Raw genomic sequence first — 22,570 nt, forward strand, 5'->3', positions numbered from 1 at the left:
TTGACAAGTGCAGTACATAATAAACTTTAGCTTGTACAGAAAATACAAAGAAACATTCCCAGGAGAAGACCAACAAAAAGACATAATTTACTGATAACCAATACTGCTAAGACAAATTAACATAGAAAATATATACTTACACGACTATCAACTGGAATGTGAAATCTATTTTATTCCTTTATCTCATTTTCACGCAACTCATTCCTACTCAGTGTAGCCATTCACATCATGACTACATAAGATTCTTTGTATAAGCTGCCACTTGCTTTTATTATCCATTATTTTCAAGCAACACATTAAGCAGACAATAAACAAGTGAAACCCTACAATAGCACATTTAACATCATAACACCATGTTCCAAAATATTTGAAAACCTCTGCCATACAATTAAACTCCAGGAATCATTTTCGAGTAAAAAAAATCTGAGCTATGTTTGAACAAGGCAAACAGGTGTTAACATGCTTGAGTCTCATTGAGCTGATTGAGTATGTTTAATAATTTTCTATGTGAATGGTGATTTCAAACTTTGAGCTCAAACCTATTAATGTTCACTGTTCAAATTAAATTGTATTGACAGATGTCTGTAGTCAGCCTTATGTAGCTTCAACATCCATTAAATACCATAAGGATACAAAAACAATCTAAAATTCTCACACAATAATAACTAGTTCACATAGAATTCCATTTCCCCCTTGGTCGTGTTGTTCAAATTACAATAAAACATTACTAAAACATATATATTATTAATTTTGCTAGTGTTTGAATATTTTAAAAAAGGGAAAAACTTTTTGATAAAGGCGCGCAAAAATATAAAAGGTGATACAAATGCAATAGTCCAGCAGCTGTTACGGAAGGGTGCAAGTCTCCCAAATATACATTACATTAGGTAACTTCATCAGAGTGCTATCCCTCTGATGAAGTTACCTAGTGTAATGAAATGCGTTAGAGAACCCTGGTACAACTACAACTACTATCTTTGATCAGGGGCGGACCCAGACATTTGCCCTACCCGGGGCGATTTTAGGGGGGGGCGATTTAGGCCCGCCCCCTTTCTGTGTTCTAAGGCTGCCGGCGGCTGCACAGTATGTGCAGGTCCGTTCAGCAGTGAAAGTGTGCTGTCCCGCTGCTCTGATTGTGTTTAAAACACAATCAGAGCAGCCGGGCAGCATACTGTCCCTGCTGAACGGACCTGCCTGCACAGTGTGCAGCTGTCGGCAGCAAGCCCCGATCGCCCCCCCCCCCCCCCCCCCCCCCTGGATCCGCCACTGTCTTTGATTCACTGTATTGGATTGGATTCAATAAGCAGGATTGTTATATCACCATTCTTTGATGTGGAGTTACATGCGGTCACTCAACACATTATCACAGGACACAAGCTGTTATCCTTTTACAAGCCACCTACACCGCTTCATTACGGATTGACGATCTTCCCATTTGGCCCCTCCAGAGCCGCCAGCAGTACAGCTCGTTGCGGCTGTCAGTTGAACCGGAGGAGTCCAGGCATACTCTACAGCTCGTTTCTTCCCTCAGTCATGTGAATGCGCCTAGATCTGTTTGTCGGTGAGGTCACAGTTGCGGGCAGTCATTCCTGGGTGCCTCTGTCTTTCTGGGGCACATTTATCAATCTTCTCATAAAGTGAAAAATAGTTTTCAATCCTTATCGCATGGATAAGGATTGAGCTATTTCTCAAATTTATGAAAAACGCAACACAGAAACAGCAGTTCCGATAAACTGCTGTTTCTGTGATAAAAAAAAAAACATACTTACCCCGTCCTCTTCGTACTGCTGTCTCCGGATCTCCTCCAGGTATTCTTCGCTCCTCTTCATACATCAATTGCGAACTGCACATGTGCACAAACATCTCTGCTCTGTCTCTGCAATAGTAGTCTATAGTAGCAGAGAGAGAGTGGTGAGTGACAGGGAGGGATCATGTGATCCCTCCACACATGTGCTGTCCAGCTCTGCTCTTCGGAGCAGAGCTGATTAACATGACAAGTTTCCAAAAAAACCTATTTTTCGGAACTTGTTAGATTGCGGTCACCATACTGTCGGTATGGTGACTGCTCTCAAAACGATACAGAATGCAAAGCTATCTGCTGCGATGCACCTTTCTTAAATATCAGTAACACTCCAACTTGCGTTGGAGTTCCGGTAACTGAGTGTAGCTTTGCTAACACTCATTCATAAATATGCCCCTCTGAGAGAGCGGTCTTACAAGTGGATGGTAATTTTTCCCTCCTGCCAGCCTGCGATAGCCTATGAGCCTATACACACAGTAGTCATCTATCATTTACAGTGGCGGTTCCCAAAGTGTGCGCCGCGGCTCCCAGGGGTGCCGCGGCGCTGTCACTGGGGTGCCGCGGCCCAGCCATAAAAAAAATAAAGAACAGAAACTTGCCAATCCGTCGGGCGCCGGGACCCAGCAGACTCCTCTCTCCCGCAGCAGCTTGTCACTGATGTTAATATTCAGTGACAGCTGCGGAAGAGAGGAGTCTGCTGGGTCCCGGCGCCCGACGGATTGGTAAGTTTCTGTTCTTTATTTTTTCTATGGCTGGCGCGGGGCAGAGTGAGTGGATCTTGGCAGCAGAGGGGGACAGAGTGGCAGTAGAGGGGGACAGAGTGACAACAGAGGGGGACAGAGTGACAGGGGGCAGCGTGACAGAGGGCTGCAGAGGGGGGCAGCATGACAGCAGAGGGGGACAGAGTGACAGCAGAGGGGGACAGCGTGACGGGGGGCAGCAGAGGGGGGCAGTGTGACAGAGGGCAGCGTGACAGAGGCCTGCAGAGGGGGGCAGCGTGACAGAGGGCTGCAGAGGGGGGGCAACTTGACAGAGGGCTGCAGAGGGAGGGGCAACTTGATAGAGGGCTGCAGAGGGGGACAGCAGGCAGCAGAGGGGGGCAGCGTGACAGAGGCCAGCAGAGGGGGGCAGCGTGACAGAGGGCTGCAGAGGGGGCAGCGTGACAGAGGGCTGCAGAGGGGGCAGCGTGACAGAGGGCTGCAGAGGGGGGGCAACTTGACAGAGGGCTGCAGAGGGGGCAGCGTGACAGCAGAGGGGGACAGCAGGCAGCAGAGGGGGGCAGCATGACAGAGGGCTGCAGAGGGGGGCAGCGTGACAGAGGGCTGCAGAGGGGGGCAACTTGACAGAGGGCTGCAGAGGGGGCAGCGTGACAGCAGAGGGGGACAGCAGGCAGCAGAGGGGGGCAGCATGACAGAGGGCTGCAGAGGGGGGCAGCGTGACAGAGGGCTGCAGAGGGGGCAGCGTGACAGCAGAGGGGGACAGCAGGCAGCAGAGGGGGGCACCGTGACAGAGGGCTGCAGAGGGGGGGGCAGCGTGACAGAGGGCCGCAGATGGGGGGGCAGCGTGACAGAGGGCTGCAGAGGGGGGGACAGCGTGACAGAGGGCTGCAGAGGGGGGGGGCAGCGTGACAGAGGGCTGCAGAGGGGGGGGCAGCGTGACAGAGGGCTGCAGAGGGGGGGGCAGCGTGACAGAGGGCTGCAGAGGGGGGGGGGCAGCGTGACAGAGGGCTGCAGAGGGGGGGGGGCAGCGTGACAGAGGGCTGCAGAGGGGGCAGAGTGTCTGGATGCAGAGTGGACAGAGTGCCTGAGGGCAGAGTGTCTGGATGCAGAGGGGGCATTTTTGCATACAACTAAATAAGTATTTCTATCCTGACCTAAATACTTATTACAATTTTTTGACCCAACTACTTCTAAAACAGGACTGCTCGGTAATAATTTTGGAGGGGTGCCTTGAAAAAATTTGGAGACGCTAAGGGTGCCGCGAACTGCAAAAGTTTGGGAACCACTGATTTACAGTGTGTTTTTTCAAAGTACCAATAATTGCTTTTTATGATGTTTCAGCTCCATGGTTATCTCTCCAAGCTCCATACCAACAGAATAATGTTCCTCTAACATGGTATATTCATTTTCCTGCATACATATCTGGATTTGACACACATGGAGTCAACTTACAATAAGACTGTACCAATCTCATCACAACATTTTGATATTCTTAATCAGTGGTTGTTGCCTGCAGGGTGTTATTATGTATCCATTTATTACATTTATATGTATTTTTTTAAAGCTTTATATATTAAATCTGATGTTTTATTTTGATGATCCGTGGTTATATATATATATATATGCAATTTATATTCCATTTATCACTAATCATTTTTTTCAGTTTTTATTTATATTTATATGCAGTTGTCCTATTGCACTGTTTTCTTCTCTATTTGTTACTGTTTGAATATTAATTGCAACAATATTTAAAATTTCTTGAGAAATCTGCACAGGAAATTAATTAAGGAATTAATTTTGAACCGAAGTTCATCTGGTTCTTAATGTATTTATCAAAACGAACAAAAAAAATAAGCTTAAAAAAACCAAAAACCAAAAACTTACCCTAATAGAGAAAAACACAATTTTGTCATTAAAGGTTATGATCATAAAATGATGCAGCATTTGGAAAGGTGGCTTCTGCTGCTCATTGGGGCCAATGAGTGTCACACTGAGGCAGGGGTAGGCTGGCCTGGGGGGCATCTGGCACCTTGGGCTGGGTCACTACATTTTACTTCCTTTAAAATAGGCTGCTGAGTCGAATCTTGCTCCCCCTGCTGAAATGTGCCAGCCCTCCCCTGCACTGAGGCTATTATTAAAATAGAACTTAACCCATGGATGTCCTTTTCAAAAACAATGCTCACCCCACAGCAAACTAGCGACATGAACAACAGCACTTGTCACTGCACTTGTATCAGGAGAAAGCAGGTTCCTGTGTCCATCAGTACACACATAAGCAGATTTAGCTGGATAGGTGTTGTGCTTTGTGTTATATACGTTTCCCAAGGCAGTGTTACATTTGTGCTTGTTACTGTTGCAGGATGAATGTAATCATGTCACCTATCACTGAGCTGAGATGACAGCTCTGATATATATTGGGAACATTTCTAAAGTCACTAGCGCTGATTTTTAACCTGTAACCACTGCTTCAGGTGACACTCAACTAATTGAGCTCGGAAGGAACAATTCTGTAAAACGTTTCGCAATGACACGAGCGACCTCGCCTGGTGATATGCAGCATTACACAGAATAACAGGATTTTCCTTTTCTTTCTCCAATAGGGGTCAGTGACACTCTCCATAGTTCATCATGATTTAGAACATTTGTAAACATCAAAAATAATAGACCAATGACCAGAAATAAAATTGATTTCTCATTTTCTCATTAAGTAATGTAATGACGATAAGTAGACATAAGGGAAATACAATCTGACAGGTATTTCATACATCAGTATAATAAGAGGTTCATTATACATTAGTCTAATGATTCTACATGTATATTTGAGTGTAATACAAGGAAGAATAACTAGCAATGTATACTATCAATGGTCATTTAATAATCCCATAAATCCTACTGTATTAGTATAAAGGCACGTGTACAGTGTTATAATCTATCAGACAGAATATTTAAAAATCTTAAAAAAAATCAGTGCCTTTGTAGTGTTTATGATCTGTATCTGTGTTTTAATAAATAAATCAGAAAGTGTTAATAAGTATAATAAAAAGACTGTGTCTCACTGTATTGTCCAGGCTGCTCTACTCTGACTATTCACAGGCGCTATCCCACTACTGATTGGCACGGGGGTTTTGACCTGCTCCGTTTCCGACCTGGGCCGATTCACCCCTCCTTAGGGCAACCTGGTGGCTCCGGGCTCCCCCAGAGTCACCATATCGGTACCGAACTTAGCGTGGACACCCGATCGACATAGCACAGAGAAGACCAGAACTCCTGGACTCAAGCAATCCGACAGCCTCAGCCTCCCAAGCAGCTGGGATTACAGACGCACGCCACCGCGCCCGGCGAGAGAGCAGCGCTGCTCTTACTTACTAGAAGCTGGAATGTCTGTGACGTCACCTCACACAACAGCGCCATCTAGCGTCTGATTTATATTGCAATCCCAGTGACTTCATTTCATGGAGTAACAAACCGTGACAGCGCCGCCTGCAGTCAGCTACTGGTATTACCACTAGGCGTGCAGACACGGAAGTCCCCGCACATCAGGGAGGGACCGGTGGATTCCGCTCGGTGTTGCCAGGCGTCCAGCGCTTGGGAGCGGCCGCTTGAGTCTAAGCTCCAGAATGGCTACCGGACAGGTAAGATACAGAGCTGCTTGGAGCAGTGATTTGTGACCACGTCACCCCTGGCCCTGACTAGCCAGACACTATGTACTATGTGTCACATTGGTAATAATATCATGGTGTGTTGTGTTATAGGACTAACATTAGTAACCAAGGACTGACATATGAGATATCATATTGTGCATCTCAATCTAACCCCGGCTTAGAGGCTGACAACGGGTCATATATTAAGCATATGTCTGTTGTGGCGTAATTTGGTTAATTTGTTTACAGAATTGCATTGAATCCGCTATCGTTATACTGCACTGTTCTCCGACACGTGAAATACTGTACTGGTAAATATATATATATATATGTCACTATTAATTGGAGACATGTTTGTAGCTTGATCTCTAATCTACAAGCCATGTAGCTACACATAATTGACAGAATTACACCCTCTTCGAAATCTGTGTTTTTTACACATCCAGCCATATTAATAATCACCTAGTCCTCACCCACTCCTAAAATTTTAAAAAGCCAATTTCATGTGACAAATAACACTTAGCATATTTTAACTTGTCATTATTCAATTAATAAATACACTAACATGTAATAGCTAAGTGTGTGATATATATTATACTAAGTGTGTGATATATATTATACTGGATAAAGTTGCCAAATCCTGTATTTGTTACAATAAATACATTTCATATATGCATCAGTCTAAATTTGTGTCCAAATGGATGACTGATAATGCATCAACATATCAGTGGATGGTAATGTAATCGATTATTCAATAAATCGACAGCTGGTAGAGACAGTCAATTATATGTGCAGTTACATAACTTGTAGATCACTAAACTAATGCAATGCAGGTACCTGGATCTTCAATAGTACTACTGCCTGTGGGAGCTATATTGAAGAAATCCAATGGTTGAAGCTTTCATTTCTGGCTGAATATGATGGTTTCCCCAAGTACTGTCATAGCTCTCAATTGGGCCTGTGTGGGGTATGTATGTTCTCCCTGTGTTTGTGTGGGTTTCCTCCGGGTGCTTCGGTTTCCTCCCACACTCCAAAAACATACTGGTAGGTTAATCGGCTGCTTTCTAAATTGACCCTAGTCTCTGTGTGTGTGTGTGTGTGTGTGTGTGTATGTTAGGGAATTTGGGGGCATATTCAATTACGATTCCGGTCCGCGGGATCGCGCCAGAACGGGCCGCGAGCTTAATCCACGGTACTGCAATAACGTGGATTTTCGTTCGCAGCCCATAGGGTTGCGTACGAAAATCTGCGTTATTGCGGTACCGTAATACCGGCAATGGTGCGCACTTTTGTAACCGCAGACCGGAACCCTAATTGAATATGCCCCTTAGACTGTAAGCTCCAATGGGGCAGGGACTGATGTGAGCGAGTTCTCTGTACAGCGCTGCGGAATTAGTGGCGCTATATTAATAAATATTGATAATAATAATAATACTTTTTCTTCATGTATTTTGACCACTGCTTGCTTAACTGATGATGATAAATAAACCAATCTTGCATTGTACACTTTGGCATTCCGTAATAGCAGCCCTCCTGTATGACGCAGTTTAAATTAACAAATGTAGTTCCTATAGTAAAACTTTGCTTCTAATAGCATAATATGTTGGCACTATATAAATAAAAGCTAATAATAATTATCACGCTGCATGGCATGTTACAATCATAGTAACATGGAAGGGGTGGATCTTGCTGAATATGTACACCTGTGGTGGAGAAGATTATAATTTCCAGGTCTTGTGAGGGACATGTACATGAATTTTGTGACAATACATAACATTATGTGATCAGAGAACCATCATAGAGTGTTCATACGACCCAAACAGCAGGATAACCTGTGGGTAGCTAGTCTAGCTGGTGAGATGACATCACATTCAATCACAGGCTAACGTGTTACACATATTCTGTGTGTACACTGCATTCACTCATATCGTGATCTAAAAATCCCAAGGAAGATGAAAATTATTCTGGCCGCAAGCAGAGGCATTACTCTGTAATAAATCTGTTATTACTCTGTAATAAATCCATTTCTAAATATTTTAAGCAAAGTGGACTTATTTTTTCTATAATTCTTTCTATGCAGTGATTTAATTCAGTTCTATGTATATTGCTGCAGGTCATGACAAGTGGAGACCGTGAGTTTGAATGTGTGGAGCTGGGAGATATACGTAAGAAAAAGAAAGTTCCTCGTAGAATTATCCACTTTGCCAGTGGTGAAACCATGGAGGAATATAGTACGGATGAGGAAGAAGAATTGCAAGAGAGAAAGGATCTTTTGCCAACTGCTGACCCAGTACGTTTTAACTCTTTCACAATGGTAAAAATAAAATAGAAATGTTAAACAAATTGTACCTCTGTAAAATATTAAAGCTGGGATTGTTTCATTGTAACTTTTGACGTTCCTGCCAGGGGTGTAAGTACTAAAGGTGCAGTGTGATATGAATGGAACCCTGTCTATAGTTATACACATACATTCTTCTCCATATGTGTTTTCTGACACGCATATATTTTCTAATGACACTTGCTGTTGTATGGAGAGCAGAGCTGGGGGCCCGGGAGGGGAGAATGGCCTAGCCAGGCCCCTACCCAAATTTGGCTACAAGGTCAGGAATGCACTGTTCTGCCCCTGTTCCCACACATACAAACAGAGCCTTATTGCGCCTGTAATCCTGTACACATGTAGCCTTTTCTTATTCCGCTTCTAACTCTCTGTCGCTATCATATGCGGTGAGAAAATTTAGTAAATATTTGTGAAAATGATCGTACACCTAAGTGATGTGTGTTTGACTCCTTTTCCAGGCACTTCGTATGGATTGCGCTTTTACCAGTACAATGTGCTGTTCGTGTTAAAGCAAACTGCCAGATCTAAAACTTGAATTGATGAAAAGTGAATTAACAGAGGATAGGCCTAAGCAGGCCCTGACTACTTAAATAACCGTTAAATTAAGGGGGGTTTAACAACTGCCAGTGGTGTACGTGCAGCGTGTTCTGTGGATCAGGTCCGCAGCTTGAACGTTTGTAAAAATATTTATTACTAGATCGCTATGATGCCTAAACACAAACAATGCTCACTATAATTGTAGCTTAGACAGTATAGATTAAAACAGGGTGAGCAGTGTTAATGATTGTGTGATCTCTTGATCACTGTTTTTTTTATTTTATTTTACAAATAGTCATTATTTACTGAACGCAGCGCACCCAAAAGAATGTAACATCTGAGTACAAGCCGTACGTTTATCATCTATTATTTTTATCCCACATCTAGTTAGACTAGAAGCTCATTAGAGTTGAGGCATGATTGTATTTGCTTTATTAAATTATCTGTTTTTAATTTTCAGTAATATTGATTATGCCCTATGATGTATCAAAGTGTAATGCCTAGCACACTCTGTATTACTGTATAACTATATACATGTACAGGGGAAGGGCTGGCAAATTGTAGCCTGGGAGGGGGGCAAGACTCGAATCAGCAGCCTATTGGGAACATATTAAAGGAAAAAAAATGCAGATGACCCAGCCCAAGGTAGCCGGCCCTAGAGCAGTGCCCCACCTGCCTCTGTACATGTATAGTCCTGGTATCATTATCACCATTTATTTATATAGCGCCATTGATTCCGCAGCGCTGTACAGAGAACTCACTCACATCAGTCCCTGCCCCATTGGAGCTTACAGTCTAAATTCCCTAACATACACACAGACAGAGAGAGGGAGAGTCTAGGGTCAATTTTGATAGCAGCAAATTAACTTACTACTATGTTTTTTGAGTGTGGGAGGAAACCCACGCAAACACTGGGAGAACATACAAACTCCACACAGATGGCACAGTAGTTAGTATTGCTGCCTCAGTTTAATCTCCTGCTCAGAGTGCTACCTGAGTGGAATTAGTGTATAGTCCCCATGTCTGTTTGGTATGTGCTTGTATATTTATTAGACATTATTGCTGTGTGTAGCATTTTACCGATAACATAATTGGAGGTGGCTTTTAGTGCCAATCTGTGATTATGGTTCTATTGCTATTTGTGAATTTCTCTGGTTTTCTCAGCCTATCAATGTCCATTAAAATGTATTTACCTTTCTTTGAGAACATTTTCTCTGCATACATAATGTGTTCTATACTTTAATGGGCAATTTATAAAACGGGCATTTTTACGTTAAGTTTTTTTTTTTATGCATCTTAACCTCTATTTCAGCCAACCTGTAGGGGGCAGTCTCACTAGGAATGTAGCACATCTGCCTCTGTGACAGCCAAGTGACAGCATTTTTCTAGCTTAATGGAAATCTCTAGGAATCTGTATCAAATATAAAAGAGGGTCTGACATAAATAGAGCCCCATGCTTACTCCAAAGTCCCATGGTAATACCCTACTAGATTGTATACGCTGCATCTTGCTCTGCAAAGGTTGTACATTACCTTTTATTAGCACAAAGGTTCCTTTAATTCTTCCTGTCACCTTCATATGGTGGAGGCAGCCATTTTGTGAGATGACTCAGTATTCATGACAATTAAACTGATCAGTTTACTGTGAACCAGCGAGATCCCTGAGGCAATATGTCTCATGTCTCAGTGTTGTCAGTAGTTCCTAGTGGAGTGATAGGTGGTTGAGGCACAAAATGGCTGCTTGCACCCTGTTTGGATGACAGGTACACTTGAAACATTTTTATTTTATCCTCCTGGATGTTTTCCTAATTGCATGTATGGAATAATGTCCGTAAACTAATGTGAATGAACAAAATTGCAGTCCTTTAGGCAATATGCAGGTTATCCACTGTTCTCCTCATTGTAAATGCATTGACTAATCCACCTTTAGTGACATTGTTATGCACCAGCAATAACTGAACTATTTCCTGTTAGTCACTTAGTATATGAGAAGGAAATAGAACTATATAGCTCTGTTTATTTTTCTCTTATTACCTTTGAACATTTCAACCGCTTCCAAGAATTCATGAATTCTTTTGTAGTTTTTGTTTCTTGCTTCCCTATTGCTGATATCTGCATTACATTCCATGTTTAAACATTCATGAAGGATGTTTTATTAAAGAACAGCTAATTTTCTTCTTGTATATCCCAAACAGAAACCATAACATACGTTCCTAAGCACCATCACATATTTCATTTGGAGTATCATATACAATCACAGTTTCGATGGCTGTTTTTTTGACAAGTGAATTCTTAATACAGATTATTCAGTTAGGTTTTCAGATTTAATGGACCCAGTGAGGGAATTGCTGTTTCCTCAAGAAGTTTTTTTCTTTGAAGTCCTACCTACATAGATTCAGAAAAAGTGCAGCAGATAAGTAGATTTAGATGTGTAGTTTTAATTTAAATTAGAATGGGAAGCTTTTATGGGAGAGACATTTGGTTTGCTTGGAATAAACGGAAGATGCCCGCAGATCAGAGCGTGAAAGGTTAATAAAAATTGGTTTCTAATTTTAACTCCTTTAATATGTAAGAATTTTCTGTGGTTAATTAACATAAGCTACAGTGAGACAACAGCATTTTTCAAACCATACAGTAATATCTATCGTATCGGTCATCTTGCAATCTCATATATTTACTTAACCTTACAGTTTGAGGTCTGTTGCCATTTGTAGATAATATTACTCTCCAAATTGCATTCAGTCACTATGTGTTTTACATTTAAAAGATTTTTATTGAAAAAAAAGTGTTTAGAAATACGATCGTTCAAGTTTGAAGATTTTGATGGTACAGTACTTGAAATTAGTTGTATCGCTATTTGGGGGGAATTCAGTTCAAGTGGATTTCTGCTCGCGGCTCAGAGTTGAGAACAAAAATCGGCGTTGAAATTACTGTACTAGCGGTAATAATGTGCAGCAATTGCCGTACTAGCGGTAATAATGTGCACCCGCATTGTTCTTTAGAGCAACACGGAGAATTGAATTCCAAATGATCAGAATTAAGCATCCTCTTTTCTGTTCATGATCAGTTTATCAGTTTTAGATGGATTTTTTTCTTTATCAATATTGGTTATTTGTATACTATCAAGACTGTAGTGTGGAGACCCTGCTGACCGACAGATTGGGAGATTTTTTGACATGTGGGAAAGCTACATAACTACATTGCCGTCTGATATGAAACACAAATATGAGTCTGCTTGCAAAATACGGCGTGGTATCAGGCACGCATTGTGGCTGATGATCCTGCTATTCTCCATTAGTGTGTTTTTAACTAAGCACGGGTTATAATGGGTGGTGGTCTCGTGTGTTCCCTAGTTCTTCATTTCGTTCCCCACCACAACCGTGTGGGGGAGATGGTGAAACATTTTTCTGTGTTTTTCTTTTCTGTCCCTTGCACAATATTTGTTATGTCTAAATCGTATTACACCATGTACAGTTTCAGTGTCATGTCTCTTGTTTCATTTACTGCTGGTCACGTTTGATTTAATTAAAAACATTTATTACATTTTTTTTAAAAAAAATTAAATAGAAACTGACACTGACGACCATAATACCGTAATGCAGTAAAAAGGGGGTAGTGAACGGGATATGGAATTTGAAGGGGAAAGAGGGGAGCACAAACCTTTGGGATGGGAAATTGTGGAAAGAATACTATATTTGGGGCTTATGGTGGTAGTTGTGGTAAGATTTAGTTGCATGTATGTATGTATAAGTCGTTCAATTTAAAAGATTTGTTTATTGAAAGATCCTTCAATGAAAATTAATAGTTTCATATGTGGGGATCTTAACACTCCTGAAAAACATACTTTCAAAATCCATAACTTTTCAAACTCAGTGTGGTTGTCATAAATACAATGAATAAACGAAGATGTTGTTCTTGTATTGTATGGTCACTGTCATCCTAAGATGATGATAGTAATAATTATAGCGCTTTTCTCACAGGGGACTCACAGCGCTGAAGACTGTACAATTATGAAGCTGTATCAGAGAGTAGGCTTGGGAGAGGTGTGAAAGGAATATTCTCTGATAAAGCTGCAATGTTGTGTAAATATGTTTCCGTTTACATTTGTAAAGGTATCTTTATCCCATTGTTATCTACAATCATCATCATCATTTATTTATATAGCGCCACTAATTCCGCAGCGCTGTACAGAGGACTCTCACCTCAGTCCCTGCCCCGTTGGGGCTTACAGTTAAATTCCGTAACACAGACAGACACTTAGACTAGGGTAAATTTTTTAGCAGCCAATTCACCTACTAATATGTTTTTGGAGCGTGGGAGGAAACCGGAGCACCCGGAGGAAACCCACGCAAACACAGGGAGAACATACAAACTTCTCACAGATAAGGCCATGGTCAGGAATTGAACTCATGACCCCAGTGCTGTTAGGCAGAAGTACTAACCACTACGTCACCGTGCTGCCCTACAATCAATTTAAAATAAGGTCCTGTAGTGTTTTCTGGAAGTAGATGAAGTACAGTTTTAGTATATGATCTATGGGTCCATGATTCCCAGTATCTTGTATTGAACCTTTGCTATATCACAATAACAAAAAAAATGGTTTGTCTTTTGTTCCTAATGTTAGCTGGCTTTTTCTCCAGTAAACTAGAGAGTTCATCATTATTTTAATTGAGTTGCTGACTTTGCATGTAATAAACAATTATATATGTGTGTGTATGAATAGAGGCTTGTATCTGATTTCATAAAAAGGTCAAAGACCTTAACCCTGTGGGAGGGAATGCTGCTTCATGGTTATATTGTGCTATTATCACTTTTACTAACGCTCCCTAGATGATTCTACAATAAGAATCAGTCTGGACTGAATTTTTGTCTTTTACTTCTGTTTTTTCTTGCAGTCAAAGTTAACATGGGGCCCGTATCTCTGGTTTTACATGCTGAGAGTTGCAACATCCACACTATCAGGTATTACGTTATGTTTTGTGGTCTATGTTTCTAGTTTCTTCCTATCTGAGCCTGATTAATAACACAGACTGCATTCTGTAATATTATTGTTTGTCCAGGGCCAAACCAAGTATATCAAAAGCCATAATTGATCCAGTTTTTATTAGTGATCCACTTCTTCAGCATAATCTCCAACACCTAGATTTGTGCAATTTGTTCCTTCTTGTGTGTGGCCAAATTGGTAACTGATTCGGTCCACATTAACGAACCTGTTTGTGCATTATTCTATACCTTTCAAGCATTAGTTTTCTACATTGTTGCTATTGCTAAAATATAATGTGTCAATATCAAAAGATATTTTGACATTTCAAACATATTTTTTTTGTGTTATATTGACAGTAATAGCATAGGCAAACCGAGGGGAGGGGTTCTAGTGCCTGGAAACCCCCCTCCAACACTGGGGCACTGTATAATTGAGGTGCCTGGACCCTGCTCCCACTTCACACAGCTCTGCTTTTAAAGGGAGAGCTGCGTGCACCTAACAGTAGTGCATGCAGCATTGCCCATGTATATTGTGGGGATAGGAAGAGTAGGAGAGCAGCCCAGCACTGTCTAAAATTATAGCTACGCCCCCATGCATGCTGGTCACACCCACTGGCGGCGTGGTGTGGAAACCCCCCTCTACAAATCCTGCGTTTGCCCCTGAATAGTGAGGGGAGAGATGGTCTGATAATTCTGCCCTGCACACGAACACTGTGGCCGAGAAACCCAATCTGAACCTCCTGTTCACTTTCATTGGGGCCCCCACCACACGGAGAATGATTAGTGATATTATCATGATGTTACAAGGCTAACCAGCATTCCCAGCCACTGTGGTCTCATTCACACCTATCTGCTGTTAACACGCCTTTAATCTAACATCTGAAAGCTACATAAGATAATGAAAATAAGATGAATGATTTCTTACGGGCTCATTCCCACCATTGTATTTGAAAATGTTAATGTTCAAAATTTTAGAACATGGTATGACCTAGTTTTCATGTGTGAACTCTCTGCTACTAGTAAAATAGTTTGTATTGGAAAAAGCGCAGTGCATCTAAACTGCATTGAAAACACGTTATATTAGTTTTAAAATGATTTACCCATTTTACAAGCACCTGTGATGTGGTCATTAAGTTAACCTATGTTAAGGTGACATTAAAGCCGGTCACTTATTTACATCTAATTCACAATTTGAGTACTCCAGTGGCTCAGCACTGCTCTGCTCTATAATACTATAACGTGGCTTAATCAATGAGGCAGTGATGTTGTTAGCCCAACTTTTATACACACTATATGGACAAAAGTATTTGGCCATACCTGTTAATTATTGAATTAAGGTGTTTCAATAAGACCTGTTGCCAGGGGTGTATATAATCAAGCACCTAGCCATGCAGTCTCCATTTGTAAACATTTGTGATACAAAATGGGTCGTTCTGAAGAGCTCAGTGACTTCAAGCGTGGTACTGTGATAGATGCCACCTATGCAGTAAGACGTTTCCTGAAATTACATCCCTGCTGGATATTCCACGGTCAACTGTAAGTGATATTATTAGAAAGTGGAAGCATTTAAGAACAAAAGCAACCCAGCCAAGAAGCTGAAGACCAGATAAAATCGGGGTGAACAACTGCTAAGGCGCACGGTGCGTAAAAGTCACCAGCGCTCTACTGATTCCATAGCTGAAGAGTTCCGAACTTACACTGGCATTAAAGTAAGCACAGAAATTGTGCGGCAGGAGCTTAGTGGAATGGGTTTCCATGGCTGAGCAGCTGCATGCAAACCTCACATCACCAAGACCAATGCCAAGCGTCAGATGGAGTGGTGTAAAGCACACTGACACTGGACTGTGGAGTGACAAATCACGGTTCTCTGTTTGGCAGTCAGATGGGCGAGTCTGGGTTTGGCGGATGCCAGGAGAACGTTACCTGCTTGACTACATTATGCCAATTGTGAGGTTTGGTGGAGGAGGGATAATGGTATGGGGCTGTTTTTCAGGTTTTGGGCTAAGACCCTTATCTCCAGTGAAGGGCAATCTTAATGCTTCAGTATACCAAGTCATTTTGGACAATGCTATGCTTCCAACTTTGTTGTAACCGTTTGGGAAAGTCCCTTTTCTATTCCAACATGACTGTGCCCCAATGTATAAAGCAAGGACTACAAAAACATGGTTTGATGAGTTCATTGTGGAAGAACTTGAGTGGCCCGCACAGAGCCCCGACATCAACCCCATTGAACACCTTTGGGGTGAACTGGAATGAAGATTGTGAGCCAGGCCTTCTCGTCCAACATCCCAACATCAGTGCCTGACCTCATAAATGCTCTACTGAATGAATGGGCACAAATTGCAACAGAAACACTCCAACATCTTGTGTAAAGCCTTCCAAGAAGAGTGGAGGCTGTTATAGCTGCAAAAGGGGGACCAACTCCATATTAAAGTATATGTATTTGAATATAATGTCATTACATCCCTGTTGGTGTAGTGGTCAAGCATCTGAATACTTTTGTCCATATAGTGTACCTCCAGTGCTTTCGAATAGGAGGTTCCTTGGGGGCGGATGATAATCATTGACCATAAGACCAGTAGTAGTAGCTATGGCAGAACAGCGATGGAACATTGGATAAATCAGGTACTGGCACATCAGAGGTAAGAAAGAGGCAGGATTTAATGTCAACTTGATTAAACAAAAACAGTAAAATACAGTATTAGACGGAGATAAACTAATCCAGCAAATATCCAATCGCAGATTCTGAGCATTTTGTTTTCTTTGTGATTGAACACATTTACATTTAAACAGCAGCATAGATGAATGCATTTTCCAAAGCTTTCTCCTGCTGTACTAAAAGCATGAGAATTGAGTTTAAAAACTTCTCTGTGACAGACAGAAATCTGGGTGAAATGCCAATACCAGACTATTGTTTACTTCTCCTTGTGTTTTTCATCCAGTTTTATGTGTTAAGTTTGCAGATCAACCTGATGAAGAAAACATTTATGCATGAATGGAGTTAGATCAGCTATTACTTCCCAGTCTTTTACAAATGGCTATAGGACAAATCTAATTTCAGGGCTTGTGGGTTAAGATAAAATCTACAAACGTTTTTAATTGGTGAACATTGCAAGTATTTATATTTAGAACATAGATATTTGCTTGAGACCTACTCCTTGTTTATTACCCTGCTCCTTATATACTACCCCATTTGTTTTGCAAAGTGATTTTGTAGAGGTTTAATATTGTGTGTTTAAATGAAAATCATGCACCAGACAGCTTGTCAACTAAAACATATTGTCCAACTTTAGGTACTAAACATAAGCGTCTATATTTTATTCTCGCCATGTTTATATTGCAATATGTTTTCACCATATATTTTCCTATCCTATAATTTTTATTGTACTAAAATTATTACAAAAGCAGCATTTTCGGATGACAAACAACCAAAGCAACCTCACAAAGAGCATGTTAAATGTTTGGATCGCTTACATGCCTGTACAAGAAATATATATATAATGTGACACTTGTAAGTGGTCTACCAAAACTACATTTTGAGCTCTAAAATATTGTGGAAGAGAAGTGTTTATTTATAAATATTGTTTACCACCTTAATGCCTCCAAACATCACAAGAGAGCAGGTCCTATCAATGGGGCCCCCACAGACACTGATTAAGGGTTCAGGCCGCCCCAGGCCAATAGGCTGGTAGTGTCCCCTTGCCTTCCACACCAGGCATATATGCGTGAGGTAAAAATTAACTTGTCCTTAATTTAAAATTAGGCTTCCCTCACCAATCCCCCCCCACCACCAATGTTTATGTGCCTGTGTTTTCGAAACTCTGCTTCATTTGGCTTTTTAAAAGAGTCATGGAGATCTTTGTAAATCATTTTGTTCTCATTAAAATTAGAACTGTATAGCAGAATAGGCATGAACAAGTGCTACTGAGGGGGCTGTCACATCATTAGCGCCTGTCACCATCCTTGTCTCTCCTACTGCTTATTCTCAAGCGCCCACCCAAGAATGACTCATTGATTGTCATTGTCAGTCTTTACCATGGGAAAACATCAAGATTTTGTACCTCCAAACATTTTGTGCCTCACCAAAAGCTTTGCGCCCTAGGCTACAGCCTAGTCAGTCTATTGGATAATGAGACACTGGGCCCCACCATCACCACAGCTCAGACTCCTATGCTAATCAGTAGGAGGCAGCGTTACACAATATATCTTAAACATTGCGACATACAATATGTTATCAAACAGTCAGGGTCTGTTACACCACTTGGTGTAGTTTATCTCTATCTGCTTTTATGGGTCAGGACATACCTCTATGTTCATACTCAGTTTGTGCACAGTCAGTGTGCATCTGCTCATCACACGTGTTAGATTATGGCGGTGTGGATGATGGGACTCCGGAGGGCATCATTTGAAAAAGTAAAAAAAAAAAATCACTATGAAGTACGGCCGATTATTAGACTTTCCAGAATAATGCTTATTTGGGCTTTATTCACGTTTCATATAAATCTTGGCAGCAAGAGATATTTAAAAAATCTTGTTTTCTTGTGCAACATGTACTTGTTTCAGAACACATCTATGCTCAGGTCTGCAAATAGATTTATTTTTGTCGCAATGGCACTTGCAGGATATTGAGGTAGCAACGCTATTCGTGAAAGACCCTTAGCATATATGTAAAAAAATTAAATAAATTATTTAATTGCATGGAATATTATATTTGCTAAACTTTACACTTTAACATTCAGTAGGAGAGACCAGTCCTGTTGGAAAGAGAGTACCCCACCAATATGTTGCAGGGCACTAACAAAATAACCTGTTTATAGTAGCTGAGTTTTGATCTGTAATAAATATTATTTTTCATAGTAAGATCATATTTTACCTGTCTCCTCTCTTTCCTGTAGCTCCTCCCTGATGTCATGGCTAATTTATTATATGCAAGGAAAGCAGAATCGACAAGCTTTCTAGTAGTTTTTAATCTGTGTTTTCGATGTGATTTAACAGGCGATAAAATAGCTCCTTCTTTCTCAAGTCCTTGTAGATCTGCTGCTTTTCACGTGCAGAGTCAAGACTTCTGGCACCATACAGCCTAAAGCACATTTGACCGTGTGAGATGTCACTTTGGAACAAGGATAGTGGAAGTATAATGTAAAGCCCTCAGAAAACACAACTATAACAATATTGGGCCTGATTCATTAAGGATCTTAACTTAAGAAACTTCTTATTTAAGTCTCCTGGACAAAACCATGTTACAATGCAAGGGGTGCAAATTAGTATTCTGTTTTGCACATAAGTTAAATATTGCCTGTTTTTTCATGTAGCACACAAATACTTGATAGCTTATTTGTACACTGAAATTTAAAGTTGATATTTGTGTGCTACATGAAAAAAAACAGTCAGTATTTAACTTATGTGCAAAACAGAATACTAATTTGCACCCCTTGCATTGTAACATGGTTTGTCCAGGAGACTTAAATAAGAAGTTTCTTAAGTTAAGATCCTTAATGAATCGGGCCCATTGTTACCATGATGAAACCATAATTGCAACAATGAAAAATGTAAAAGGTTTTTCTATACATTTTCTTCAAAGAACAAAAATGTACTGTAAATTTTGTAAAGAAGTATTTACTCTGATGCTTAAGTGTAATCTGTTTTTATCGTTTCAGTTTGTGACTTCTTTGGAGAAAAAATTGCCTCCGTTTTGGGGGTCAGTACACCTAAGTACCAGTATGCTATTGATGAATATTACCGAGTGCAGAAAGAGGTATGTCTACAAGAGATGATCGACATTCTCCTCCCTGCTTGTTACTGATATATTTATTCTGGGCATTAGATATAGGCCAAGACATGCAGATGTCTGGTGAAAACGAGATTTTTAAATCTCTACAATGGCCAAATATATTTATTTTAGCCCGTGTTATGTTACGCTACTACAGGTATATGTAAATCTTCATCTGCCTGCAAACTACTAATGTCATGACTCTAACCGGCCATTGCCTAGATGGCAACCATGGGAATTGTTTCAAAGCTAGAGATTCATGTAAATCGCAGAATAATATAGTAGGCACCGAAAAAAGCAAATTCACAACAAACTATTTTTTCCTTGTTTGGTGTTCTCCTTGATGTGTCCATAAATATATTTGGTGACAAGCTCGCATATACTTTCTACAGGCAATGTTGGTACTGTTTGTGTACATTACATGCACATTTAGGAGATCAGTAACATTTACAATTGTTCTCGCAACAATTGTTTACCCCATGTAAACTGAGAAAAACTAAAATATTAAGGGGACATACGGGACATCCTCCATACCACCAGGTCTCTTCCCAGTTTGGCCACATACGTGGGTTGCTAAATTGGACAGAGCAGGTCATCCAATGCGTAGACCAAAGAACAATTCACAGGGGTACAATCCTTCCCGCTGCCCAATACCTGCACACATAGACCATTTTGGTCATCAGATGGCAGGGATTACCACCTGGTCTGGTCACAGTGGCATATGATCCAATCATATTCTGATCTTACAAGGTGATATTTGGGCCACACATATACTGGCAATTGAACCAGTAAATTCAAATGTAAAAAAATAAAAATAATTACAACTAACCTTACTTAAACACGCACGGCTGGCAATGTCATTTGCCCACCCATGCTATATAAAAATACAGTGACATCCACACGCTGTCATAACTAGTGTTCTATTGCTGCTGGACTCGGTGAGAGCTTAACACTAAAAACTGAACTGCATAAGAATGTGTCACTTTTCTCATCTGTAGGTGGAAGAGGAGGAGGAAGAGAATGAAATGTCAGAACAGGCCGAGAAACAGTATCAAGAGCAGTGCAGTCAGCAGCAGAATGAAAGCAATACTCAGTCACAGCAGCCACAGGCAACCAGCTCCTTTGTCAACATCAGTTTTGTACTGGAAGAAGAGCATTCTGTAAACTTGGCACAAAAGCAGGAACTGTCCGCTGTTCCGACCTAGAATAAAGAGGACACGGTAGACTTTGCTAAATCTAAATGGGAAAGCTACGCCTGCCAAAATCAACATGGTGCCTTTCTAAATTCCCAAGTCAAGACATCGTACTCTGTAGTAAGATATTAAATTCCTAACACTGAATACCCAGGGAGATTGCCGCCTTCACAGGGGTTCGGGAATTACTAAAATCTTTTGAACTATCTGGAGGTAACGCATAAGATGTCTTGGAGTAGGCCATCCAGATCGGCAACTACTGTGTACATATAATATTGTCTTATGTGTAATATCTACATCTAAACACGCATGCATGTCTGTGACTCTTTATGTTTTGAATTTTATCAAAACTGTCATCAAGCCATGAGTTTAAGGTATAGTATCACGTTCTATCAAAGAGGCTTTATGTATACTAATATTGTCAGGTTTTATAAAAATCTAGTATTTGTGTAAAAAAGAAAAGAAAATGTGTTTTTCCATGTTTGTGTTTGCAAACACCCAGTACCACCAAAGGGCAAAGCACTTAAACTTACAATAATATTTTTTTTTTTACTTAAATTCTTATCTTTCAATTAATAAGATGATTTGCAAACATTTATTATCTTTCTCCCTTGCGATTGAAAACAAGATGCAAAATGATCAGCTTCTACGCAACACTAAGGCTTAACTTTTTTTGCAAAGAGATGCAATACTAGAATAAAAACTAACAGTAGTATTAGCTACCTGACAAGTTATGGAATAGTTATTACTTCCATTTTTTTTTTTTTTTCAACTGAAAAAAAAACCCCCAAAAAAAAAACAGGAAAAAAAACTCTTAAGGGCTGTTCTGCTGGAATCTGATTCCACAATGAAGCCTGTGTGAGTGGTAGATTAGTGCCGGAACTTCATCCCACTGCTTTCCATGCCAGCGCAGCCATATTTATAGGTTCCTGAGCTGATCTGCCACTTGCACTGGCAGAGGCACCTTCAAACTTCAGCAAGCAAAGCCTCTTCTGCAGATGGTTAGTAAAAATGGATTTTTGTTTGTATAGCACATAGATGGTTAAATGACAGCATCTCTGCTTGTTAGCTGAGGATCATATGAGATGTAGTTTAGCACTATCTGATTTGTTAGTTTTCCCAAATTTGTGCACCACATTAAATTATCTAAACAAATTGCCCATCACTTTTGGATGAATATGTTTGTTCCGGATATAATGTGAGATTATTTTAGTGTTGCCTCATCTCAGTTTGTGTCTGTCTGCTGTCCACAGTTCAGTAGGGAGATTGTACCACCGGCTCTTCTAATGCTTTTTATATGTGTGTATTTATTGCATCAGTAATAAAGCGGATGTTCAGGCATTCTATTTTTTTTTTTTTTAATATCGTTCCTGTCTTCAACACAGTGTACGGGCAAACTTCCTAAAAATCACGATCAATGTTGTCGGCAAATGTGTACGTGTGCGCACACTCGCAACCAGCAGCATAGGCAGATAGCTGTAGAGTCACGAACCTTTCAGCAGATAGTTATGAGAGGAAGATCACAGATCTGAAGGTAAAGTGTGTACACATGAATATGTATGATCATTGGGACTTTCAGTCATTGGTAA

The 22,570-nt window shown here is 40.7% G+C and overlaps 1 protein-coding gene across 4 annotated transcripts; it reads left to right on the top strand.

The window, feature by feature from the left end:
- Positions 1-5,975: 5,975 nt before the first annotated feature.
- Positions 5,976-22,322, top strand: FAM177A1 (family with sequence similarity 177 member A1). 4 transcript variants are annotated; one of them, XM_075192671.1, is made up of 5 exons: positions 5,976-6,152; positions 8,275-8,475; positions 13,931-13,997; positions 19,676-19,773; positions 20,787-22,322. In XM_075192671.1, exons 1-5 carry the CDS (start codon positions 6,138-6,140, stop codon positions 20,991-20,993), a joined length of 588 nt encoding a protein of 195 aa, XP_075048772.1. In that variant the 5' UTR covers positions 5,976-6,137; the 3' UTR covers positions 20,994-22,322. The 4 variants fall into 4 exon arrangements, with proteins under 4 accessions (XP_075048772.1, XP_075048773.1, XP_075048775.1 ...); XM_075192672.1 differs by having other exon boundaries at positions 5,977-6,152; positions 8,275-8,451; positions 13,928-13,997; XM_075192673.1 differs by having other exon boundaries at positions 5,987-6,152; positions 8,275-8,451.
- The last annotated feature ends 248 nt before the right edge of the window (positions 22,323-22,570 follow it).

The sequence above is a fragment of the Mixophyes fleayi genome, chromosome 12, assembly GCF_038048845.1.
Source record: "Mixophyes fleayi isolate aMixFle1 chromosome 12, aMixFle1.hap1, whole genome shotgun sequence".
In the NCBI taxonomy this organism is placed as follows: Eukaryota; Metazoa; Chordata; class Amphibia; order Anura; family Limnodynastidae; genus Mixophyes; species Mixophyes fleayi.

Excerpts from the sequence above, each read along its gene's own strand:
- FAM177A1 (XM_075192671.1), top strand. Across the intron at positions 8,476-13,930 it reads GTTTTAACTCTTTCACAATG|TCAAAGTTAACATGGGGCCC; the intron begins GTAAAAATAAAA and ends TTTTTCTTGCAG. Across the intron at positions 13,998-19,675 it reads TGCAACATCCACACTATCAG|TTTGTGACTTCTTTGGAGAA; the intron begins GTATTACGTTAT and ends TTATCGTTTCAG.